At 42.1% G+C, this 26633-nt stretch overlaps 1 protein-coding gene across 2 annotated transcripts; it reads right to left on the bottom strand.

The window, feature by feature from the left end:
* Positions 1-11770: 11770 nt before the first annotated feature.
* LOC117542374 lies at positions 11771-16051 on the bottom strand. 2 transcript variants are annotated; one of them, XR_004568426.1, is made up of 2 exons: positions 15343-16051; positions 11771-13392 (listed from the first exon to the last, which is right to left on the bottom strand). XR_004568426.1 is itself a non-coding variant. In XM_034209999.1 (2 exons), the coding sequence occupies exons 1-2, from the start codon at positions 15959-15961 to the stop codon at positions 12792-12794; spliced, it is 1212 nt and encodes a 403-aa protein (XP_034065890.1). In that variant the 5' UTR covers positions 15962-16051; the 3' UTR covers positions 11771-12791. The 2 variants fall into 2 exon arrangements, 1 of the variants encoding a protein (XP_034065890.1); XM_034209999.1 differs by having other exon boundaries at positions 11771-13384.
* Positions 16052-26633: the final 10582 nt, after the last annotated feature.

Here is a 26633-nt window from a genome sequence, read left to right on the forward strand (position 1 = left end):
GTGAAACTAAGGTAAATCAGGCACATTTGCTTCAGTGTGTTGTTCTGACCCCCAGGGCAATTTACTAACAATATTAGTCCTTATTTAATATGTATTCCTTTTATCTATTCAATCTGATATCTGATGTCAGCTGTCCTTGATAAAACATCTGCTCAGTATCCCAGAGTCAAACAGGTTTTCAGGTTATTTAAAATTATTAAATTGGAAACAATGAATCTATATACAAGTTGACTGATTTAACTAATTGCTTGAGCTCTATTTGACTGTTTGTAATTCTGTTTATATGTCTCCTTAAGTCTGGAAGAGGTGTGAAAATGTGTTTATAATAACTGAACATATACAATTTATTTTTTGACAATAGCAGTAGGCCTAATTTGTGTCCATTGATTGTTTTTAAACTTGTTTATTCAAACTCATACCTTTTTAGAAGTATTAGAATGGAGGAGTATTAGGGCCAGAACAACTAGAGTAGAACGTTTTTTAATTTTTAAAATAAAGTTTAAATGTATGTAGCCTATTCTCGATATTTTTACTTTATTATTAACATTTCTACTAAAAATGCAAAATATATTAAAAGCTGCAGCAGCAATGTGATTTGTTTACCATGTCTGTATTTAAGTTAATTCCGTTTGGAAACAATGTATGGGTCTGCAAAACGCAATTTTTTAGAAAACGAAATAATTCCCCCCAGTTTGAATAAGGTGCCTCGGATGTTGTTGTGACTGGACCCTAAACATCTTTATCATTTTCCCCCTCTATGTATCGAACTAAAACTCTTCTGTGGGACTCGCTACCTCATGTTATTTGTCTTTACTCAAAATATTTCGTCTTTTTTACATTCCTGGCAGAAATAGGTTTTCTACAATGAAAGTTCATCAACAGTATAGAGTATTGGAAATGCTTTGAGGCCTTAAGGTAGAGGAAGTCCAATTCCTTTTTCAGACCCATACAGTAGAGTATCCAGGGTATGGCTGGGGTAGGCTAAAGCCATATCAAGAAATGGCTTAGCCCCACCATGAAAGATTATGTTAAAGTAAGCAGTAAATTGCACAGACAGCAGCGAGATTGATTTCAGTAGCCACTTGTCTGGAAATGCCGAAGACTAGAAGTGGTTTTGAAAACTTTTTTCAGAACATATTTGCATGATATGGGTCCAGGGCCGCCCCTGGCCAACTTGGGGCCCCAAGCGACATTGTGAGATGAGCCCCCCCCCCCCCCCCCAACCGACAGGAGTGAAAAAAAAATATTTGGAAACAAAGTAGGCTACTTTGCAAATATAATTCCTGTTTATTATTATTATCAACAGTTACTTTTGTATACAGTGAGGTAAATGGTATATGTGCATGTATGTCGTTCAGTATGGGTTTACAGGTGAATACGTCTGCATTTCCTGCCAAATACTAGCCTCAAAAAGATTAAAATATAATTAATGCAAATAAACTACTTCTACTAATAATAATCATAATCATAATCAATTCAATAATATAAATACTATATTATTTTATTATAATATAGTTGTAATATAGTCAAGATAAAACATGCTTATGACATGCTCAAAAACGGATATTTCTTAAATCTGTATTCAAATGTAGTTCCCTCTGTCAGCAATGTATCAACAACTACACACACATTTCTATCAGTTTCTCTGTGTTGTGGTTGACATGATGATGGCTGTTAGGAGTTAAGGGGAGAGGCTGAGCATCACCATGATGATGACTGTTAGGAGTTAAGGGGAGAGGCTGAGTATCACCATGAAATGTGCAAATTGACATAAAAATGAATAAAAGGGGAAAAAAGGCTCCATGTTTTTTAAGCTGTAAACTTTAACTGTTACGTAAGCCAACTAGACAGACAGTGTATCACTCTTCCTCCTGTACATTAGCAGATAAAAGGCATAACATACTTGAATGAATGGTAAATAAAGAATGCTGGAAATAACTGCATCTCCATTAGCCTATGCTCTGCAGAGACTGCCTTCTTCATGTCCTGAATTGCAGCTGATGTTTTAATATGGCAATTGGCAATTTGACTTATACAACATTCACAAGTTGTACATTTTTGACTCATAGAATAACCCACCTTCGAGTGATGCTCTAGTTTCTTCATGTTTTGTTTTTTTCCCCTCTTGCTTGTGCCGGACTGAAACTGTCTTTTCACCAACATCTCTTCACCTGCACTAGTGGCCGTATCAAAGTCGTGATTTGTCAGATGTCGATTCATTGCAACGGTGTCGGGTTACAAACGTGCTCCGCTTGTCTCACCTCTCACTCTCACTCTCGCGGGGGGTGCGCAGAGAACTGAGCGGAGAACTGCGCACAGCAGCTGAGGCCCCCTGCGCCCCATGCAGCCTGCGTGATTGGCCTGTAGGGAGGGGCGGCCCTGTATGGGTCTCTCACCCATATCATGCAAATATGTTGTGGTATCTTTACTACATCCTTGAATATAGAGTAGCCTATCGTGCTACAATACAAATGTTTTTCCTTCTCTTTTAGAATTTTCGAATCATAAATCTATCGAGTAGAATAGATCACAAATCTAATCGATAGATTTATGATTCAAAGATTATAAAAGTAGGGTAGACATGTGGATATTATCCGGCTGAACAAAACGTGCATTTATCTAACAGGTTTGTTTTCCACAGACCTTATTTAGAACTATTTTCCAAAATCCTATGGAGAAATCCCATTGCTTTTTTGTCGAGGGAACCTCATTATATATCCATGGAGGGAACGGTGGAAACCTTATACATCAATGGAGGGAACCGGTGGGAACGGTGGGAACCTTATACATCCATGGAGGGAACCCATGCGTAGCTTACTTCCGGGTTTTAGGATGTGTCACTGCACCACTCGAAGTCCCGCCCTTCTACTAGTCAACTAGAAAGACTACAAATCCCGTAAGTGATGTCATTAACGTTACACATTACACTCGTGTTACTCACCGAAACCTTAGGCGCATTCACACCGCAGTACTTTTCCCACAAAGGTTCATGAGAACTTAGTTCATGAGAACTCTTTTGTCGCGTTCACACAAAAAAGAGCCGGTACTAAAATTAGTTCATGAGAACCTTTTTACCCCCACGAAAGTCCAGGGACTTTCGTGGGGGTAAAAAGGTTCCTATTTCTGATTGGCTTGGCGGAATGCAAACCACGCCCCATAAAACTCCCAAAAAGTGTTGTGAAGCCGCCATTTTATTATCCTCACATTAGCATTAGCATTAGCCCAGCGCAGAAACGCAGAGAGACTAACTTATGGCAACACACAATAAAACATGGGAGCGGTGGAGATGAGGAGGTGTCGGCGTTCTGGCGATTTACTCGGAAGGCTTCAGTAGAAGCTGCTGGGAGTCCAAGCAGCTTCTACTGAAGCCAGTCCCCAACTCCGGAGACTTCCGGCCGGGGAGTTTGGGCGGCAGTATACGCCGTGAAGTGGTTTGCGGCCTGCCAGTAAACCCAAAGCAGAAGAAGAAGAAGTGACGTCAGCGGCTTCATTTGCCTAATCCACCCCCAGGGACTTATTCCGGTGTGAACGCGATCTGTACTTAGTTCATGAGAACTAAAGAGTTCTCATGAACTAAGTTCTCATGAACCTTTGTGGGAAAAGTACTGCGGTGTGAATGCGCCTCTTGTAAAGCGTAGTACCCCTCAATGCAGTGCGCAGAACCGCAGTGACGCATCCTAAAACCCGGATGTAAACTCCTTCCAGTTCCTTCGTCAAAAAAGCAATGCAATTTCTCCATAGGATTTTGGAAAATAGCTCGAAATAAGGTCTGTGGTTGACACACATTTAGGAGACGGATCACATTTTGTTCAGCCGGATAATATCCACATGTCTATCCTACTTTTTTAATTTTCTAAGCATAAATCTAGTCGCAAGAAGCAAAATGCTAACGTTATACTATAAAGGAACTACAGCAGGGTCGCTGCTTTAACGTCACGCCAACTTAAGATCCATATTCAAACATACAGATTGTAAATGGTACAAGTTGAAGTGTTTGTTTGAACAGTTTGCAGGAGGCAGGTAATTGCTTTCAAGCAGAACAGGGCAAACAAACTTAGCAGGAGTGTTTACGTATTCGGTGTAATGACGTAAAATGTCCTGGACAACTTCTGTAGTCCTATTCAGCCACTTGTTAACAACCATCGTTTTTCAGACACGTAAACTCTTCAAAAATCACCAGCGGGGTCACTGCTGATGTATTTAATGTCGTAGAACAAAACGTGATCTGTCTCTTCAATTTGTGTCAAACACAGACCTTATTTGGAGCTATTTTCCAAAATCCTATGGAGAAATTGCATTGCTTTTTATCGAAGGAACCGGACGTGGTAAAAATGCTAACTTACTTCCGGGTTTTAGGATGCGTCACTGCGGTTCTCTGGCGAAGTCCCTCCCCTTCCGGGGGAGCTCCATGGAACCTTATTTCGAAAAAATTATGTATTGAAGTCAATGGAGAGAAAAAGATTATCTTTCGATCCCGTTTGAATTGTGCCACGAATTACATATATGATGTTTGTCAATTTAAAAGATAATTTTGCAAGAAAAAAATTAAAATGTCTCGTAAAACTGTGAAGTAACACATTTGTTTGTGTGAAACGCTTAATGAACTACATCTCTGGGGCCTATACTACGAAGCTGGTTCAACCTAACCTGGATATGTTTGAGTTAGCCGGTTGGCCTAATCCAAAACATACGCGCTCTCGCTAAACTGTACTACGACGCGGGTTATCAAGTGGATCGCTCAAGCCAGCCGTTTCCTATCTAGTTAGGTGCGCGTTCACATGAGAGGGGTGGTATTTGGAGCATTCGACCAATCAGAAACATGGAGAAGCGTACTGACAGCGCAGCGTCATACTTCCTGAATGAAAAGTGAACTTTAATACTAGTCAAAAATGAAGAAGTTAAACTTTAAACATCCATGACTTAAACACTTTATCCAGGATAAAAGCCACACACCTGCAAGGTGAATACAGCTGGCAAAAGAAAAAGTGTTTGAATGTGTACATTAACAGGTTTATGATATCACTGCCTCGTCTAAAACACGATTTGACTTTAATTACATTTGTCTCGAGTGTTTCGTCAACTTAATGTGTTGCTTAAAATAATACTTCTGCATACAGTATGTGACACTGTGAGTGTTGCACGGCCAGATACGGCTCAGCTGACTCAGATAAGAAAATATAATACATTATGAAGTGATATGCTGCGGACTGTACTTAATGTTACTCTGATCCGGTTACTTATGTTGTGGCAGATATGTAAGTAAGCTTTCTTAACGCTAATGTTATAATAGTCAGATTGCTCTGAAGATGGGAGGTGATATTCTATTAATGTTCACGTTCACACAGTCGGTGATTTTTGCCGGCCGTCTTTCCTGCGACGGCAGCTTTTCTGTATTTCCTTTCTCCTGTAATATGACTTGATCGCTTTAAACTCCGCAGACTGAGCTCTGATTGGTCAGCAGGCAGTGCTTTCACTGAGTTGAGCTCTTAGCCTGCAACCTCACCTGGTCCTGACCAGGTTAGCCGCTAAGCATAAGTTACCATGGAGATCTAGCCTGCTAAAAAGAGAACCAGCTTCGTAGGACCGGAAAGCCGGAGTTTTCCCTGAATTTAGCCGGCTAAGCGAAAATCCTGCTTCGTAGTATACCCCCCTGGTCTCGCAGACTCTCACAACAACACACGTCACCAAGATGGCCGTCACTACTGTCTTGTCAACAAAACGATTGACTACCCTCACTATCACCACAATGAAACACGTCCAGAAGAATGTCATGCAAAGCTGCCTGCCTGCCTGCCTTCCTTTGATTCTCTCTGAACTGCCTGGTCTTTTTAATGTTTAATGTCAACCATTTGTGCAGATAGCATGAAGTAGAAAAGATCGGCGATCGCCGATGCTAGCGTTAGCATTTCTCCCCCGGGCTTAAATTGTGTATTATAGAACAGGCATGAAAATCACTCACCTTTCGGCGAAATTTGCCGTTTTGAATCCAAAATAGGTCGTTTGTGTGATTCACGTAGATCTGCAATAAAATATTTTTGGGGTATGGGGGGTCTGGGACCCGGAGTAATCTGCGGCCGCGAGCTGTTATGTGCCATCATGACACGCATGGTGTTCTTTTTTTATATATTATAATGCAGCGCGAGCTGTGTGCTCGAGTCTTCCTGCCTGTCGGCTCTGCTGCTCCGCGATGATGGTCTAGCTTCAGCAGCCACATTACCTACGGGTGCGTTCGTTAATATTAACTGTGCGGTCCGGAGTCACTGTGGTACAGACTGGACCGCTGGTGAACAGCTGTTAGAACGGGCCGTTCAGGTGTTAAGAGCAGAGCTTCCTGTCGGAGCACAGAGCGTGATGTGCACTGAAAAGTGTTTCTGTCGCAATATTATCGTTGAGCTAGCTAGCTAGCATACATTGTCACTATCTGCTAACGTTAGCTTTAGCCTTCGTTTTCTAATAGTTTTTTTTTCATAGGCTATAAACGGAGGTGGTATAAGTATAGATCTTGTACTTGAGTAAAAGTAGAAGCACTCAGATCTTGTACTAGAGTAAAAGTAGAAGTACTCAGATCTTGTACTTGATTAAAAGCAGAAATACTCAGATCTTGTACTTGAGTAAAAGTAGAAGTACTCAGATCTTGTACTTGATTAAAAGTAGAAGTACTCAGATCTTGTACTTGATTAAAAGCAGAAATACTCAGATCTTGTACTTGAGTAAAAGTAGAAGTACTCAGGTCTTGTACTTGAGTAAAAGTAGAAGTACCAGAGTGTAGGAATACTCTGTTAGTAAAAGTACTGCATTCAAAATGTTCCTCAAGTAAAAGTAGAAAAGTATTCTCATCAAAATATAGTGAAAGTAGCGACAGTAAAAGTAGTCGTTGTGCAGATTGGTCCATTTCAGAATAATATATATGATATGTTTTATAATGATTGATCATGAAAGTGTTCTCAAAGCTGGTAAAGGTGCAGCTAGTCTGAATGACTTTGTATACTGCAGGGTAGCTTGTGGATTTACTCCAGGTGGAACTAAAGTCTGATTCAACACTTGATTAGATTTCACATCATTCATCCACATCTGTAAAGTAACTAAAGATATCAATACATGTAGTGGAGTCAAAGTACACCATTTACCTCTGAACTGTAGAGGAAAAGAAGAACAAAGTAGCAAAACATTGAAATACCTAAATAAAGTACAAGTATCTCAAAATTGTACCCAAGTATAGTAGGCTACTTGAGTTTATGAATTTAGTTACTTTACACCAGATGCCATAAAGATAGAAAGACTAAGCCTTGCACAGAGGCATGACAATAGATTTTCAAAATGCTCAACAGTGCTGCCAAAATTATAAACTGACTGCTACACAATTAAAATAAATGCTTTTATATATTTCTATAAGATGTGACTCTTTAGCGTTTCTGTTATTATTAACACTGCTGCTTTAGTTGTTTTGACTGCTAAAATCCTGTTATTCCTCATTTTAAAGCCGATATTCCGTGGGGTCGGGGGGCTCGGGTCCTTGTCACCTTTTCCATACCTGATGAGTTTACATCCCTGATAATACTTAGTAAGGAGGCCATAATATTTTTGACTCATGGCTGAAGTTAAGTTTCTCCAGCTCTCCCCAGGTTGGCAAAAAAATGCATCTCAAAATGCATCAGATTGATGCTTTAAAATATGGAATATTCAACATTTTCTTCCGGGGGAGCATGCCCCCGGACCCCCCTAGAGGGATATAATACTTCTCACCTTTTTCACCCCTGACCCGTTTTCATGCCTGATAGAATGATCACACTGGTGACAGTACTCTTCAAAGGGTTCACGAAATATGACTACTACTCTTACTGTTTAACATTTTGGGTTACTTAATGTTACTTCATATTAAGGCTAATAAAAATGACAAGGCTGCAATGCTAACTAACGTGCTAGCTACTAGCTAGGTAGCTAACTTGATCCAGCCACTCCTGGTCCTTTCATCAGACGGGAAGCGAAAGAACGAGCAAGACCCATTGCTGGTATGATAACAACCTGGTACTAAGCACACAGGCATCTTGTTAAAGTTATCTTAACCAGCGCCATATAGATAGATTATATCTATATGGCGCTGATCTTAGCTATCTCTTAGTGGAGGAAAACAATTGTGACATCACTTACGCGACTCTGGGATTTGTAGTCTTTCTAGTTGCATATTTTTCATAGTCTTATATCTCAACAGTTTTACGACAAACTGTGACTTTTTTGATATGGAAATTATTTTTTAAGATTGACAAACATCATATGTGACCTGCTCCGTCGAAATAAGTTGCATTGACCCAAAGACATATTTTGAGCTGTATACACTGTTGGAAGGAGGAGATTCCTAGCTTTCTAATGATATCAGGATTGTTGTTGTACTCCAAATATTAAGCGAAATATGTCACATTATAATGACTGTTACAGAGTCATCATTTTGAGAAAAAGGCCTTCAAAGTTTCCTCTTCTCTGGAATCCATCGATCTGATTGATTATTAGCGGAGCAAATGATCAAAGTAGTAAGGAGGGAAAATATGTTAGTTTGGATTACTGGTCTGGGGGAAGCTCGCGAGCGTGTGTATGCATGCGTGTGTGTTTGTGTATTTTTGCGTTTGTGTGTATTGTGTTTGTTTCCCGGGGAAAACCCTCACGAGAAACACCGGCTGTTGTTATGCCTGCTGTGACGTCAAGTTACTCCGTTCTCCGCTTGTAATTATGCCGTTACAAGCTTCAAAGTTGTATTTATCATCTGAATTCGCCAAAACAAGTTTAATATTCTGAAAGCCAAGACTTTGTTTATTTGAAATCAGATGAAAACAAACTGTAACGGACCCTGCCGTGTTATCTATGATTACTATACGCTTACATTCATAATTTCAGCCGGAGGGAGGGGGGCGGCGCTGCAGAAGAGCAGAGTGGAGAGTGAGAGGTGGCTGTCATCTTCCCTTTACAAGCTTAAAAAATGTATTTATCGTGTGATTTTGGAAATAAAAGTTTCATATTCTGAAAGCCAAGACTTTGTTTATTTAAAATCAAACAAAACACCCGAACCCCGAATAACTATTTTTTTACCTAAATCCACGTTTATTTTTAAATGAGCCGTTGCGACTTCCGACTGATTTCGATAGAGCGGGTCACATATGTGTAATTCATGACACAATTCAAACGGGATCGAAAGATACGTTTTCTCCCTCCATTGACTTCAATACATTATTTTTCCGAAATTAGGTCCCATGGACCGGAAGTAGATGGGCGTGACTTCGCCACTCTATGTGGGCGGGAGCTCAACGTGGGCGGAGCTTCACAGATTACGCGTTTTATCCTGTTTCCGGAGTAGCAGTTCTGTTCTGTTAATCATAGCGTCAGAGTATGATGGAGGTAAGTAGCCCTGAATAAATTAACTAATTTGTTTTTGCTGCAGTTTAAAATGTGTTGATTTTAAGTCTCACTTATTTGCTGTCAAATGTGCGCTGTCGCTACTAGGATGTGCATGTCCTAGTGATGCAGTAAGTAAAACTACATTTGTGTTGCTTCAAAATAGTAGGATTGCTGTATAAGCAAAGTCCTGAAAACTTTATATTATTTTTGCACTACTTGAGAAATACTAATAACTATACTATGCATAACCTATCTTTCAATTCGATTTTTACAAAATAAATGTATATGCAGCTTATTTTATTCCTGCCTATTGCCTAACCTGACTTTACTGACTGTGTTTGTATTCTGCCAGATCCTGAACAGCTGTCTTACAGTTATTGAGAAGGTATTGAAGCTGTTCTAAAATATGTAAATATATGAATAAAACATACTATATTATACCAAACAATTATAAGATATTACATTATGATTGGTTTCCACCATCTTCGCTGAGTCCGATGCAACACCTGCCGGTATTTTTATCATGATTATCCATGTTGCTGCTCCATATTCTTGTACCAACTCATTACTGTAGTCACATCAACACAGAGATGGAGGACTCGAGTCGGACTCGAGTGCCAATTTTCGTGACTCAACTCGGACTCGCGCACTGATTGATATGACTCGGACTTGGACTCGTGAATTCTCGCGTACGCTGACTTGGACTCGGACTCGTGAATTTCCCCCCCCACGATGACTCGGACTCGACTTGTACATTGACGCTCTGACTTGGACTCGGACTCGTGAATTTTCCCCCCCACGATGACTCGGACTTGACTTGTACATTGACGCTCTGACTTGGACTCGGACTCGTGAATTTTTCCCCCCACGATGACTAGGACTCGACTTGTACATTAGCCGTGTTCACACCGGAGTACTTTTCCCCGTACTTTTCCCCTTTAGTTCCGTTAGTACCCCTTATGTTGCGTTCACACCAAAAGGAGTACTTAGTGCCGGGAACTTTTACCCACATTTTTAGTGCCTGCTAGAGAGGTGGTACTATCCTGGTGGGAAAAAGTGCCCCAGTTCTGATTGGCTGTGCGAATTGCAAACCACGCCCCGTAAAACTCTGAAAAAGTTTTGTGAAGCCGCCATTGTATTTGTGGCATTAGCATTATTAGCATTAGCATTACCCCCGCTCACCAACGGAGAGAGAATAACTTATGGCAACACAAAAAAAAACATGGGAGCGGTGGAGTGATGAGGAGGTGTCGGCGTTCTGGCGATTTACTCGGAAGGCTTCAGTAGAAGCTGCTAGGAGTCCCCGTAGCTTCTACTGAAGCCAGTCTATTGTGTATTAGTAAAAATACATTAATGAAGCAAGGGACAGACGATACGGGTACTACCCAGCTAGCGGGGAACGTTCTCACAACTTTGGCTAACGTTACCTATTGGTTCTAATAAGGTTTTAAAGAAATTTTTTAATCTGATGTTCAAAGAACCTTTTTAGGATGTTTATTTTTTCAAATAATGTTCCTATAAGGTTTAAGGTTAACTAAGACATAACGTTTTAACTGCAACATTCAGAGGATGTTTTGAGGATGTTATTGAGGCCTGAGATGACAGAAAGGGTTTTATAAAATGTTCCTTTAAAGGTGGGGTAGGTCATTTTGGAGAAATCAGCTCGAGTACGCTAGAATTTGAAAATACACAGCCCGAACAAATCTGCCACTTCCTTACAGAGCTCCTCCTCCAACACACACGAACGTGCACATGACCAATGAGGGCACGAGATAAGTTTGTGCACAGATGGAAGGCTGACAGGCAGGTAGGCCATCCAGTTATTTGAGCCGGGCCGGCTAAAATTATTGGTCGTGCTTTTTACAGTACTACGGCTTCCACAGATGACATTTTTTAATGGATTTTTTGTCAAAGCACTTAAGATATTCATTGCTATCGGGATGTTAAGAGCATTCCATGGAATATAACAAAAAGTGTATCTCGAGCCGGTTTCTCAAACTTACCTACCCCACCTTTAATGTTACATGATAACAAATGAAGAACATTCTCCAAGCAACATTCTGCAAATGTTTTCAGGATGTTATTGAGGCCTGAGATGACAGAAAGTGTTTTATAAAACGTTCCTTTAATGTGATATGTTAACAAAGGTGGAACGTTTTGCCTGCAACATTCTAAGGATGTGTTTTGGACATTGTTGGGTAACACATTAAAGATGTTCTTTATAAAACGTTCCCTCAATGTTACATGATAACAAATGAAGAACATTCTCCAAGAAACATTCTGAAAATGTTTTCAGGATGTTATTCTTTTTTTTATAAAACGTTCCTGTTATGGCAAATATTAACACGGTCATGGTCAACGTCAGATTTATTTCTAGAGCGCTTTAAAAAACAAACTTGTTGCATGCCAATATTCACTCACGTGCACTTATAATCACACTAAGGTATGTAGGCCCACAGTATTCATAATATCATATGTGTAAAATATCCGAAAATAATCACACTTTTTTCTGACTATAAAGGTCGTGTCTCGTATGTAGGTTATCTGATTCCAATAGTTAAGTAAACTATCAAAATCATCCAAATGACCACAGTGGTCAGTCCACTTACCCAGGAATTTTGAGTTGAACAATTACAGGAATATTATGTCTTTATGTTCTAATAATGTAAAAATATTTTAGTAAATTGTTACCACAGAACATTTGCATAACGTTTTAAACATAAAGCATGTTATCCTTCTCTAAAATAATAACATTCTGGCAACAAAAACAAATCTAACTTGCAGCTGAAAACATTTTAAGAACAGTAGGGCATAATGTTCTAACAATGTTATCAAAAACATTTTAAGAAGGTTATCACCAAACACTTTAAGAATGTTTTTAGAGAACGTTATCCTACCTTTCAGAAGAACGTTCTGGGAACCAAAAGAAAACTTCCCGCTGAAAACATTCCTAGAACAATGAATAAAACATTCTCAGAATGTTTTTAGAACCAAACATTTCTAGCTGGGTAAGCTCTTTACTGTTGTTCATGCTTTCCCGCCACAGCATCAACTCCCGGGCATACACTTATTCTCCCAACATTCTATGTTACTCTGGTTACACTGCGCCCCCTATTGGCAGGAGTATATCAGAACCCAACATTTCCCACCTTCTTAAAATAGTTACTTCTCCACTTGAACAGTATGCATAACATTAGCATTTTAAACAGACACTTCTGTAGTAACCATCTGTAATAATAATAATAACAACTTCACATATCACAATATGCAGAACATTTTCAAACATGAATTCAACCCATGATTCAACCACAGTTTAAGTGACATAGTCCTCAATCCAAGCAGGCTGCTTTCTGATTCGCTGGTTCCTGCTCTGAGCACCATCAACTGTAGCTGGCTCAGCAGGCCAGCTACAGTTGGCCTGTTGACATTCTCTCCTTCTTCTGATGGAGGAGTGAATGTTTCTGGAAGAACCAACAGGTGTGAAGCATCCCAGGTTTTTCCAGCGTGTAACTGTGAGGTCCCTTCTGCTGGGTCACTTTCAGAGGCTCACTGAACTTTGGCTTTCCCTTTTTGACATGCAGCGGGTTTCTCACACGCACCAGGCTTCCCGGATGTATTTTGGGAATCTTGGCATTTCTTTTTGCGTCAGTGTATGTTTTCATGTGCCACTGTTTCTTTTCCACTCTGTCTCTCAGTTCCTGATCCTGAGTATCAGTAAGCTGTGGCAGGATTGAGAGTTTGGTTCGTATTTTTCTTCCATACATGAGCTGGAAAGGAGATGTCCCTGGAGTGGCGTGAGGTGTAGCTCTGTAGACCTGAAGAAACTCAGCAACGTGAGCTTTCCACGGAGCGTTCTCTCTCTGTGCAGTGAGAATGCTTTCCTTCAGCACTCTATTTAGCCTCTCCACATCTCCATTTCCTTCTGGATGGTAGATGGTAGTCCTGATGTGTTGGATGCAGTGGCGAACCATCAGGGCCTTCAAGGTATTCAGAGAATACACTGGAACACTCAGATAAAACAAACAAAATCGATTTAATTATATAAATAAAATGTAATACAATTTATATAAAATGAATAAATGAGAATGGTATCCGTGTTGTTGATCTGTAATATTACAGTGTTACGTTGATTTGTTTGTCTTTCTCAGACCATGCACTACGCATTTCAGTGGTTTTGTGTTAGAAAAGAAAGCAACCAATCAGATCTTGTTCTGGTCTCTGGGTAGAATCTCCTTCAACCAAGGTATTCTACATCCTTGATGCCCTGGCCGTTGCACTGAATGAGAGCGTACGTTTGGACTGACAGTTTGATCAACCAATTATATATTGATTTGTAGCCAATGGGTGTATTCTTTCAGAGTTTCCCTCGGTTCCAGGTTACTCTAGAAGGCCCGCTAGTTAACTGGCTCGAGACCGAGGATCTAGATGAATGCGACAAAGCAATTAATGCCGTTTTATTGTTTTTAACGTTGAAATGACAAGTGCAACAGGTGAAGATGAAGTAATTGCGGAATTGTTGTGAGTACCCTTTTCAAGATGACAATTCAGTGAAAAGACGGACATTATAATGCCGCGGGGGGGGGGAAGTGCAGGCATCTGTGAAGTCAGACGAGGGAACAGCAGTCAGCAGGGCAGAGACAGCAGCAACAGTCTCTGGTTCCGTGTCTGAGGTGCAGTCCTGTCCGTGTGGCAGTGGCAGACGGGAAAGGCAATCTGCTGCATGGTTCTGAGCACCGGGTCTGTAGACAATATCATAGTTGAAGCAGAGTAGCCTGGCAGACCAGCGTGCTACTCTCATACCAGCTCTCCCCATGCCTTTTGTAGCCAAGAGTGTGGTCAAAGCTTGGTGATCAGTCCTTAAGGTGAACTTTGTTCCCCACAAGTAGGTTCTCCAATGCTCTGCAGCCCACACACAGGCCAAAGCTTATTTTTCTACCACAGAGTACTTTCTCTCTGCAGCACTAAGAGAGCGGGAAGCAAATGCCACTGTTCTTTCAGTGTTGTCAGGATGTATCTGTGTCATCAGCACCCCACCTATGCCATAGTCTGAGGCATCTGTAGACACTATGGTGGGCAGTGACGGGTCAAAAAGAGCAAGTGATTAACTGTCTGTGATGAGTAATTTAACCTGCTGAAAACTACTCTGTGCCTCATCAGTCCATGTGAATGTAGCTCTGCGTAGCACATCTCTCATTGGTTCCACCACAGTTGCATAGTTCTGTATGAACTTGGAGTACCACGATGTTAGGCCAAGAAAAGACCTGAGAGTCACTGGGTGATGGAGCATCCCGAATAGCTGCAATGTGGTCATCGTTCCTAACACAGCCCATAGGTAAAGCTGTATTAGCAGGTGCAGATGTAGTAGGAGTTGCAGGTGGGGTTGTTATCTCTCTGACTGTCTGCTCTGACTTCAGTACCACACTGTTTCTCATGATGATCATTTCCAGTGCCTCAAACAGGTCCAGGCCCAGCAGTATTGAACCTGACTTCACAATGAAAAGGGTAGCTGGGGCAGTATTTCCGTCATGGAATGCACGTAAATGCAGTTTCCCTAGTACTGGGATTCTCTGTCTTGAGTATGTGACTAGAGGAACCTTTGTAGGTTTCAGTGGTATGTGACTGAAGTAGGTCTCGTACACATGAGCAGGCAGCAGTGACACTGAAGAACCAGTATCTACTATCATCTCAAATGACTGGTTAGCAGGAGAAAGTCCCAAATCTACAGTGCACATTATTTTCTTCTCTTTTGGGGCAGTATTATTCAGCAATAAAACAGTCAGTTCTGGAATAACGACCTCCCTCACTTCACGTTTTTGTTCTGAACGACACACTTTGGCAAAATGCCCAGTTTTTCCACAGGATTTGCATATTTTGTAGCAGGGCATTGTGTGGAATTGGCCATATGTTTATCTGAATCACATCTGTAACATCTTTGTGCTTGCTCAGACTTTCTCTCACCTTTCCTTTGTTTACTTGTAGCGGGAAGTTTTTGTTCCCATTTTGGCACCCTGATCTCTCTCACAGGCACTTCACTGTTGGAGAACTCGGCCACGTTGCGCACCGCCGTTTCCACCTGATTTGCAGTCTGAATGGCTTTATCCAGTGTCAGTTTGTCTTCTAGCAGCAAGCGTTCACGTATGCGTCCACTGTAGGCTTTTTCCACAATCTGATCACGCAGCATATCCTGTTCTGCATTTCCAAATGCACACAAAACGATCATTTCACGTAGCGCAGAGACGTACTGTGCAATTGTTTCATCATGTCTCTGGGCTCGTTGGCGGAACTTGTGTCTCTCCGCAATTACGTTTACCTTCGGCACGAAATGCGCCCATAGTGCAGTCACGGCATGGTTGTATGTAGTTCCCGTTTCAGTCAATGTGTAGAAAATCCTCTGTGCTTCGGTTCCGACGCTGTGTAGCAGCGTAGCACGTACACGGGTATCCGGCCACTTGGCTCCTTCCACGTCGATCACTAGCAGATCGTTTTCAAACATTTTTAGCCATGTTCCAAATGGCATAGTAGGTTCTCCCGGACACTGAAGAAAGGTGGGAGGTAAAGGAGTAGAAGCCACGGCCATCCTCGTCGCCAATTTGTTGTGTATTAGTCAAAAAACATGAATGAAGGGACAGAGGATACGGCTACTAAGCTCTTTACTGTTGTTCATGCTTTCCCGCCACACCAACTCCCGGGCATACACTTATTCTCCCAACATTCTATGTTACTCTGGTTACACTGCACCCCCTATTGGCAGGAGTATATCAGAACACAACACAGTCCCCAACTCCCGGGACTTCCGGCCGGGGACTCCGGGTGGCAGTATGCGCCGTGAAGTTGTTTGCAGCCTGCCAGTAAACCCAAAGCAGAAGAATAAGAAGTGACGTCAGCGGCTAATTTGCGTAATCTTCCCTCAGGGAAAAGTACTCCGGTGTGAACGCGATTGGTACTTAGTGCCCTGGGGTAATAAGTGCCGGGGCACTAAGTGCCGGTGTTGTGTCAAATTATGCCCCCCCGTCATGAAATGCCCCCCTTGTGACGGGAACGCGCATTTCTAAATGACACGTTTACACCTTAAAACGATGTTTAAAACGAAAAGTAAACGTTCAGGGTTTTTATTCATTGTAATTTTCAGACTGTAAGTTGTTTACGGCCCGTCCACACAGCGGCGTGCGTTGAAGCTTCCAACGCTTCTGCCCATTCGCTTTGAATGGGGTGACGTCACTTTTAGCCGAACTGCATTTTGGGAAGCGACGTGGAGCGTTGCTGGCTTCAAAAGTTGAGCAATGTTCCAATTTTGACGCCTCAACGGAGGCGTCAGCCAATGAAATCCCGTTTATGCAAATCTGCCAGTACAAGCGCTAGCCAATCAAACCGCGTGTATGCTGGGAGAGACTACGCAGGTCATTTCCTCATATTCCAAAAAATGGAGGGAAAATTCATTATAGCGGTAGTGAATCACCCGGTGCTGTATGATCAGTCTCTGTTCATCTACCGGGATACAAACCGGAGGAGCGAGGCATGGAGGGAGGTGGTAGGTTTTCGCCTGTTTGGGGATTTTATATCCAGTTTACTTCGTTTTAACATTGCTATTGCTTTGTATGTCGGGGGCGGGAGATTCATGTGATTGGTTGTTGGTCGCGTTGCTCGCAAAAAATCCCCAAGCTTCAGATACTCCCACCTCCAAGCGTCAACGCACGCTGCTGTGTGGACGCTCTGTTAGTGGTAGCTCATATAGTCTTGATTTTTCTGGTTTAACTGTTTGCTCCGTATTTGATGGGAGTGGTGTCGAAATTCATTCATCACTTCCTTTTCAGTTTAAAAAAAAAAAAATTATTAGCTATTGTTACGTCCTGTCTGTATAAACGTGCTTTAAATATTGTTTAATTTTACATAGTTGTCATCTAATAATCAAAATATATGTTTACAAATGTTACATAGTCTTTGTCAGCATATTTTTGCCACGCTATGCACCCCTTGCTATCTTACAAAATAAAAGTGTTACATTCATGAAACTTGCTCCATTCATTGGTACTAGTCCTACAACCATACCCTGAAAAATGCTTGAGGGTGGGAATAAGAGAACCATCTTTTTGGGTGGGGTGCATTTTATGACAGGCCTGCTTATCACAATATGCACCCCCTTGCTATCTTACAAAATAAAAGGGTCACATTCATGAAACTTGCTCCATTCATTGGTACTAGTCCTACAACCATACCCTGAAAAATGCTTGAGGGTGGGAATAAGAGAACCATCTTTTTGGGTGGGGTGCATTTTATGACATGCCTGCTTATCACAATATGCCCCCCCTTGCAATCTTACAAAATTCAATTCAATTCTCAATTCTTAAATTTCCCCTCCTCGACTCCTATCCTCGAGACTTAGTCCCGCCCACAGGAGATGCGAGCGGAGGACTGAGGAGGGGAACCGAGGAGAGAGGAGTGGAAGCAGCAGGCGGTTAGAGAAATGAGAACTCCTCTCCTCTGAGCGGTCATTTTAAAGAGACGTCCATTAATGATGACAGGAGGCACAGCAGCCCTCTGTCTGATGGACAGATGTGTTCATGATGACTTATATATTTACTTTTAATTCATTCACAGTGCGGTATAACGAGACAATAACAGGCTACAGATGCGGACATATAGGCCTACACACATATATTTATATAAATATATACAATTTCAGAATCAAACAAGTATGAGAGCACTCTCATAATAACGTAACACAATCAGAGACTGGATATATCCCCCCCCCCCCCCTCTCTCTGGTCGCTGAAATGGGGAATTGAAATTACGGGCCAAAAGTTGTACAAGTATTAAAAGCAAGCATAGGACATCAAACCAACTGAGACCCGTCTGTCCGCCGCATCTACGCACTGTACCACACACACACACCTACACACTGTACCACACACACATAGGCTACTGCTCCTAAAGCATAATCAGGCTACAGCCGTTGTGTATTTGATAATGTGAAGCACTAAATGGTCTTAGAAAAATATCGACTCTTTGTTTGTAGATATCTACTAAACTACAGCATACAAATACAGAAAGTAATGTAGGCCTGTTATACTGAGTGATATATATTTTACACACTGCTCTGCTTTCTGCACGGACCTCACAGCTGTTCTCACTGTAAACATCGCGTTGCGATGAAAGCAATAGGCTTGTTTGAGACGCGTTGCGGCTCGCCTCGAAAGTAGACGAGAATAGCCGATCGCAGCCGGGGGAGGTCTCAAAAAGCTCGCCTGAAGTCGGACAGCTCGGAGTCAGCTTCCTCTTCTTCTTCTTCATCTTCTTCTTCGCCTTCTTCTTCTTCTTCTCTCGGTTTTTTGGCGGATTGCAAACAACTTTAAGGTGCATACCGCCACCTCCGGAGTCGGCTTGACTCGGTTTGCATTTATAAAGAATACACACGTGTTTAATCGTTAATGTCAGATATGTACTAAGTAAATACATTTGTTTCTGCTCAAGATTAGATTCAACTTTATTGTTATTGCACATATTACAGGTACTGAGACAACGAAATGCAGTTTAGCTTCTAACCAGGTGCAACAAGCAGTAAAGTGAAAAGTAATGTACACAATAGACAGAATAAAATATAGAATGAATTGAATGATGAATAAACAGTGAGGGGTATGAATACACTAGATATCAGCCTGTGAGCAGTATGAACAGTGTGTATGAATATGCTAAGATATATAAAGTATGAAAACGGTAAGCAGTGCAAGTATAGTATAACATATATAGATATTAATTTCATGATGATAAACATTGTGGAACAATGATGAAAAATGGGAATGGATGTGGCGACGTAAAACTGACACAAAATAACAACAAACTTTTGCTGAGCCAATTGGAGAGTTTCATCAGCAGCACGTGGAAAAAACCACCAATGAGCGCTCAGCTCGAGATACCAGCGAGTCGTTTCCCATCAAGCATTTCGCTTCCGCAGCCCGTGGAGAGGAACTGTGCCGCCTCGCCACGCCTCGCTCTCAAGGCTGCGGGCGTCTTTGTCCCGCGAGATTTCAACGTCTCATGTAGGCGAGCCTCCAGAGCAAGTCGGACAAAATGACTAACCATCATGCAACGTACTAGCAAGACGTTGATCGCAACTGCGCAGGTCTCGCTTGTCTCAAACAAGCCTAGTTACTAATATAATATCCAAGGGATGCATGCAGAGCTGTCATTGGCTGAGATAAGTCCGGCCGTGCGTCACACCTCCACCATTCCCGGAAATGCATCCGTGGAGGATACATCAGTGTCTCCTCGGTTAGAGCTCCTCCAGAGAGCCTCCTCGATGCTCGGTCCTCGAAGTGCATTTAGAGAAATGAGGGTTGCGTTCGGATAGTTTAAAAATCAGCTCCTAAGTTCTAACCCTATCTCCTATTCCTTGACCTCTGAGTGAAACGTCACGGGGTTAAGGGATAGTGGATAGGAGAATTCAAAAGGATTTAGGAGAAGAGACTGCGGTGCTTTAGAGCAGTGATTCTCAAATGGGGGTAGGCGGACCTGCAGGGGTACGTGAGATTAAAGAAAAAAAAAGTTTAATTAAAAAAAATACCATGCATGATTACAAAAATAATCTTAGTACAAAAAGTGAACTAGAAAAAACAATTGTATATAAAATATTTCTAGAACCAGCAAGGGGGTCCTCATATAAACATGTCTGTTCTGCCCTCGCAAAGCTAGACAGCTCTGAGTGTTGTTGGATATATTCACTTGTACGCTCAATTGGGCTGAGAGGCTTATCTAGCACATGTGGTTTGTGGCTGATGTTTAGAGGTCCTGATAATTTATTCCGGTAAATTACTCTGACCTACTAATTGACCTGACCGAAGTTATTGAGTCTATGTAAGTTTGTGGCTTGGCTCAGATCCACCAACGTCAGCAAGATCTCACCTCTAGTAACTCCCCGAAGAACCAGGTTCAATTAACTGCTGTTTCAATTCAGACAACTCTTTTTTAATCTGTTTAAGGGATCCCGAAGGATTTTGATATCAGTAAATGGAGTGTGCTCCTACCTAAGTGTGTGTGGCAGGGTGCAGTCTTACATTTGAAGCAGGAGAGGAGTGCACAGGTTGTCTTTTAAGTTATCCCAGTCCAACAGGTGGGATCAGTTTATTTGAAGAAAAATAGGTCCAAACTAATACAGGGTTTTTACCTTCTCTCTTTACAACATTATAATCATACTAAAAAAATGGTGCTGTGATCATGTTCAAATATGAAACTTTAATTCAGTCTTACATTTATTACCAAAATGTTTAATTTCAACTGCCCAATTCAGTTGTGACATTTTAAAATTCTCCCGATAGAATTTAGAGGTATTTCCTCGTAAAAAGACCGGTGACAATAAAAAGTGCATTCAACTTTTCATTCACCAAATCAATTCACATCAGTTTCATACCTTTTTTCCGACACAGACGGCGGGTATAACATTCAAAAACCCATTCCTATCCGCCAATATTTCGGAGGAAGATTCCTCACAGGTCGCGGGTTATAATATTCATACACTTTTTCCGACACAGACGGCGGATTAACATTCAAAAACCCATTCCTATCCGCCAATATTTCGGAGGAAGATTCCTCACAGGTCGCGGGTTATAATATTCACAAACACATCTGTCATCAAATCATTCCACTCCGCCAACAACCAAGAAATTCGAGAGATATTTACCACGTGTGAGAAGACCTTACCGAGAGCTATTAACCCAGCTCTGAAGCACAAAGCCTACCGGGAGAGAGTCTACCAGGGGAAACCCCCCTCTCTCTCGCGCTCTCTCAAAAAACCAGTCTCTTTATGCTTAAAAAACTGGATCGAAACCCCAAAAAAACAAACTCCTCCTCTACACCCAATTTGTGGAAAACTGGGCATGGCCTCTAATGTACAAGGCTGGACATGACCCGACATGTTCCATAGCTTATGGCATAAGACACACCTTCCTATGTTAGTGTAAAAAGGACTTGACCCCTTTTTGAGGCCTCTAATGTTTTTCTCCTTCAGTAAGAAGCCCCCCTCCCTGTGAACTGCTGTCACAGAAGAGGGAAAAAACGGCCTACTCTCTTATCAGAGACACCCATAAATCATAGACCTTACACACTCAACCTAAACAAACCACTTTGTTTTGTTTATACTGTAACTATAGAAAAACCTAAAATATGAAGCATTTTCATTGTGGGTTATACAAAAATATAATTGATTATATTTGATTATAACTAACTTTCGTTTTAAGCATTAAACATACTATGAAAACTCACAACACCCTCTTTTCAAAACGCAAAGTTATCAAATAGCAACAGCAAAAATTGTAAGCATACATACATATTCAAAAACCGTCAAGAAGCATTCTCATTATGGGTTTATACAAGAATATGATTGATCATATATGATTTATAATTAACTTTCGTTTTTAAGTATTCACTTCATACTATGATCTCAACACTGCGCTCCCCACTTTCATTCTCCTCAGCTTCTTCATACACTGCAGCTTCAGCTGAGGCAGCAGCGGCAGCTTTCTGGCTTTGGATAATGTGGAGACTGGCCTGTTAGCTTTCTGCTTAATCAATTCTGCTTCTTTTTCTGCAAAGGCTAGTTTAGCATGGGCAGCTTTAGCCTTAGCCTGTGCTTTGGTGGCTGAAGACGTTGATGACTCTTTGCTTGAGTTCCGTGATGACTTTGAAGATACTTTTGAGGACTTTGATTTTGTGTCAAATGCTCTAAGACACTCATACTTCTCTGTTGGCTGCTCTGTTTCACCACTTGCTTCTTGCTGCATACTGGTGTGACTGTCCTCCTTAATATACTTTCCTCCTGACCGTAGACTCATGGTTGCTGAGTGTTCGCTTCGTGTGCTTGAGCTCGCTGTGCTCTGATCTTTTCACTGTTCTGCCCTCGCAGTGTGCGGCTATGCAAAGCTAGACAGGTAGCTAACAACTTGAATGCTCCAATAATCACAAGGTTTTGGCTTTTCTTGATGTTTACTGTACGATTCTCATTGTGAAACTAGAAATACAATACAGAAATAAAGCATACATTAGTACACATATAACTGATATACATACATTAATTCAATTAGTCTGCATCTCATACATACACTCATACATGTACACAGCATCTGTATGTAATGCTACTAATTAAACCCATTTAACCAAACAAATACAATCCACCATTTTACCATCAAAGGCATATGAAAACAACAGCTTACTGTAAATTTAAGTGCAATAAACACGCCAACATTAATAATGCAATAAGCCTAACATAGTGCATTGATAATAATGCTACGACTAGCAAGCTAAATGTAAAGCTAGCTGCTAGCTAAATAAAGCATGGTCTAACAAACTCTTCATACAGGGAAAATGTTACAGACTCACATTTTCTACAACATATTACACAGGTTATACATTATGTTCTGGTACTTACAGATCAATAGTATCCAAAGCAAAAGCGTAATAATAAAGGAACTCTGCAGCACCGGGAGTCGGCTGCATGTCGTGACGTCAACTGAAGAAATTCCCTATTACATGCACACATCCTAGGTACCACAAACGAACACAGGGGGGCAGTATAAACAATGCAAATCAACCTTAATGATGGATATTGAACAGTTTCACTTTGAAACTAATATTCATCTTCCAAGAAAGGCAACACACTCCCCGCTTGGTATAATACCATTGTACCACTACCAATACAACATACTCTAAAAATAAGCCTTAGGCTTCAACATACTCAGTCCTTTCTGTAGGTTTCTTCGGAAAGAACGGGGTTGAGCTTCTTGAGTAGGCTTTGCTTAGGGGGTGTCTTTCCCTTTTCAAGACATTTGAGCTCGTCATTAAAGGCGTCGTACTGGACGGAGCGAATTATGACGTCTTTAGCGGGTGAAAGCTTACTTACTGCTGAACGCTTCTTTGAAAAGCTTCCAGCCCATGTGTTCTGCATTCTCTGCATGGAAGGAACATTGATGAGTCTGGCTGTCCCAAAGAGTGTTCTCCAGCTTGAGAATCGCTCGAAGCGTTGAGAACCCAACTGGGATCCGGAGGCTTTAGTGACCAGAGCCGTCACATCAGGCCGTATCTCTGCATCGGCTTCAGTCTTCACGAGGGTGAAAAGACTTGACTCGAGTGTCTCCTCTGCATTGGCATGAGACAGGATGGCAGGACCTGAGAACCACGTACTCTGCTGCAGGTGGGCCGCTGGTATAGACCTGGTTGCATAGTCTGCTGGTTTGCTGTCTGTGGAGACATAGTGCCACTGGCGGGGTGCATGGATTGTCTGATGCGAGTCACTCGATTTGAAACATACACATAAAACCTTCTTTTGGGCTTGTAGATGTACCCAAGCACAATCTTGCTGTCCGTGAAGAACTTGACAGCATCCACATCCAAATCGATCTCATCTATGATTAACTCGTATAGTTCAACAGCCAGTACAGCTCCACACAGCTCGAGATGTGGAATGGTGTGAGCAGGCTCAGCTTGTTAATTTTCCAACATCTTCCGCATGAACTCAATGTAGTGACTTTGTATTTTTGGCTTTTTCTCAAGAGTTCTCCGAAGTGAGCAGAGACGCTTCATAGCTTGCTCTCTGTTACTAGGAAGACTCTGTCTGGGAGAGCGGAATGGCAATGGTGCCACCCAGCTGTTTCTGTCATCTTGGTAAACCTGTTCATCCATGATGCTCAGGAAGGCCTTGTCATCCATGGATAGTGCTGGCTTGTCATCATCCTTGGACCTTTCAAAGACTGAACACCCTAGGCTATCTGTACCAACAGTGAGTCCTGTGTATTTCCCACAGACAGAAGAGATTGGCCTATGATGTTGTGTCATGCCACTGTAGTCTTCCTTCACCAGAATACTGTTTGCACATGGACTAAGAAAGGATGTGCGACCGTTGTTCAACACGTTTGTTTTGTAGACGTTGACACCCGCTGGTTTGAGGACTGTGCCCAAACAGGCTTCCCCGACTATGACCCATCCTAGGTCAAGTCGCTGCGCATAAGGAGCATTGTGAGGCCCGTTGATTTGCTCGCGCACCTTGTGCACCCTTAAGATGTCTCTTCCTAAGAGCAGGAGGATTGGAGCGTCTGGGTCCACAGCTGCAATCTTGTCAGCAACTGGCAGTAGGTGGGGGTGATGGCGAGCAACGTCTTGGGAGGGAATTTCCATCCTATCATCCGGCATCAGGTCACACTCGATTAAGGTGGGGAGAGGAAACTGTAATTTCTCATCCAAAGACTCTATCATGAAGTTACTAGCTCTCCTACCTGAAGTCTCTGTTGTTCCTGAACAGGTTTTCAGCGTGTATGGAGACGAGCTGGCCTTGACTTTGAAGAGATCGAAGAACTCTGTCTTTGCCAGAGACCTGTTACTTTGCTCATCAAGCACTGCATACATCTTGATAGCTGTTTCCTTTTTTCCTGCAGGATATGCCTTGACCAAACAGATCTTTGAGCATGAACGTGGGCTGTAAGCATTTCCGCACACCTCTGTACACTTTGAGGTGACTGAAGAAGATACACTGTCGCTTTGTTCATGGCTCTCCTCTTTATCAATCATAAAACTCTCTGTGGTCGAGGGAGGAGGACCTGGATGCAGGGCTGCAATGTGTTTTTCACTGTTGCACTCAAAGCACTTCACTGTTGCTTTGCAGTCTCTTGCTAAGTGTCGGGTCGACCCACAACATCTGTAGCATATGCGGTTATCTCTCAGGTATAATTTTCTCTCTTCTATAGACTTGCATCTGAAGCTTCGGCACTTCTTGAGTGGGTGTGGCTTCTTATGTATCGGACACTGACGCTCTGGGTCATCAACTTTCTTCTCAGCAGGACCCGCTTGATTGTCCGAGGTGTCTGTAGGAACATCTGTTTTGTGCACACTCACCGAGGTTTTGTTGCTGTACTTCTCAGGCTCCTCCGTTTTGGAAGGAGCATGACTGCTTGAGGTGGTGAAAGTGAAGCATGGATCATTTCTGATCTTCGCCTGACGTCGTACAAACGAAGAGAAGACAGAGAAAGGGGGAAATGCCACTGCGTGGTCCTCCTTATAATTGGATCCATGAGCTATCCATCTTTCTTGAAGATTAAAGGGGAGCTTCTCTACCATTGGGTTTACTCCACAAGCCGTATCCAAGTATGAGAGGATACACTCCAGTTCAAGGAGAATGTCACCTAGTTCTCGAAGCTTAACGTTGTCTTTGTTAGTTAGCTTTGGGAAGTCTTCAATCTTCTTGAGCAGAGCGTCCTCAATGACTTCTGGTGTTCCATAACATTCTTCAAGACGCTGCCAAACCATGTTGAGGCCTGCTGTGGGATTGAGGACATGTACAGAGCGAATTCTTTTAGCCTGTTCTGATGACTCAGCGCCAAGCCATTTTGTTATTAAGTCCAGTTCCTCTCTATGTGACAGGTTCAAATCTTGTGTGGCGCTCTGAAAAGATGCTTTCCATGCCCAGTAATTCTGAGGTCGGTCATCAAATTGTAGAAGACCCGAACTCACCATTTCCCTGCGAATTAGGTAGCTTGCAAAGTCTAGTCCCCCTTGTGGCTCCGTAACACACCCTCTTCCAGGATTGGAAAACTGCTGAGGCCTCTGAGAGTAAGTCTTGGATGGAGCGACCTTGCTTGGTTCTCTAACAAACTTAGTGTCTCCCAAATTTGGATGTTTGTGACTTTGGTGAATAGCTGGCTCTGCACAACGATTTTGGAATGGATTGTGAGAGACCATTTGCATCTTTTCATATGGTGATGCTTTGCGAAACAGCTCTGAGTGTTGTTGGATATATTCACTTGTACGCTCAATTGGGCTGAGAGGCTTATCTAGCACATGTGGTTTGTGGCTGCGCTCCCCACTTTCATTCTCCTCAGCTTCATCATACACTGCAGCTTCAGCTGAGGCAGCAGCGGCAGCTTTCTGGCTTTGGATAATGTGGAGACTGGCCTCGAGGTTAGCTTTCTGCTTAATCAATTCTGCTTCTTTTTCTGCAAAGGCTAGTTTAGCATGGGCAGCTTTAGCCTTAGCCTGTGCTTTGGTGGCTGAAGATGTTGATGACTCTTTGCTTGAGTTCCGTGATGACTTTGAAGATACTTTTGAGGACTTTGATTTTGTGTCAAATGCTCTAAGACACTCGTACTTCTCTGTTGGCTGCTCTGTTTCACCACTTGCTTCTTGCTGCATACTGGTGTGACTGTCCTCCTTAATATACTTTCCTCCTGACCGTAGACTCATGGTTGCTGAGTGTTCGCTTCGTGTGCTTGAGCTCG

This window comes from Gymnodraco acuticeps, unplaced genomic scaffold (assembly GCF_902827175.1).
Source record: "Gymnodraco acuticeps unplaced genomic scaffold, fGymAcu1.1, whole genome shotgun sequence".
In the NCBI taxonomy this organism is placed as follows: Eukaryota; Metazoa; Chordata; class Actinopteri; order Perciformes; family Bathydraconidae; genus Gymnodraco; species Gymnodraco acuticeps.

Bases quoted from the DNA above. Each gene is read 5' to 3' on its own strand.
- LOC117542374 (XM_034209999.1), bottom strand. From the start codon at position 15,961: ATGGCCGTGGCTTCTACTCCTTTACCTCCCACCTTTCTTCAGTGTCCG. The intron at 13,385-15,342 runs GTGAGAGAAAGT...TGAGTGTTCCAG, and splicing joins TACAAGTAAACAAAGGAAAG to TGTATTCTCTGAATACCTTG.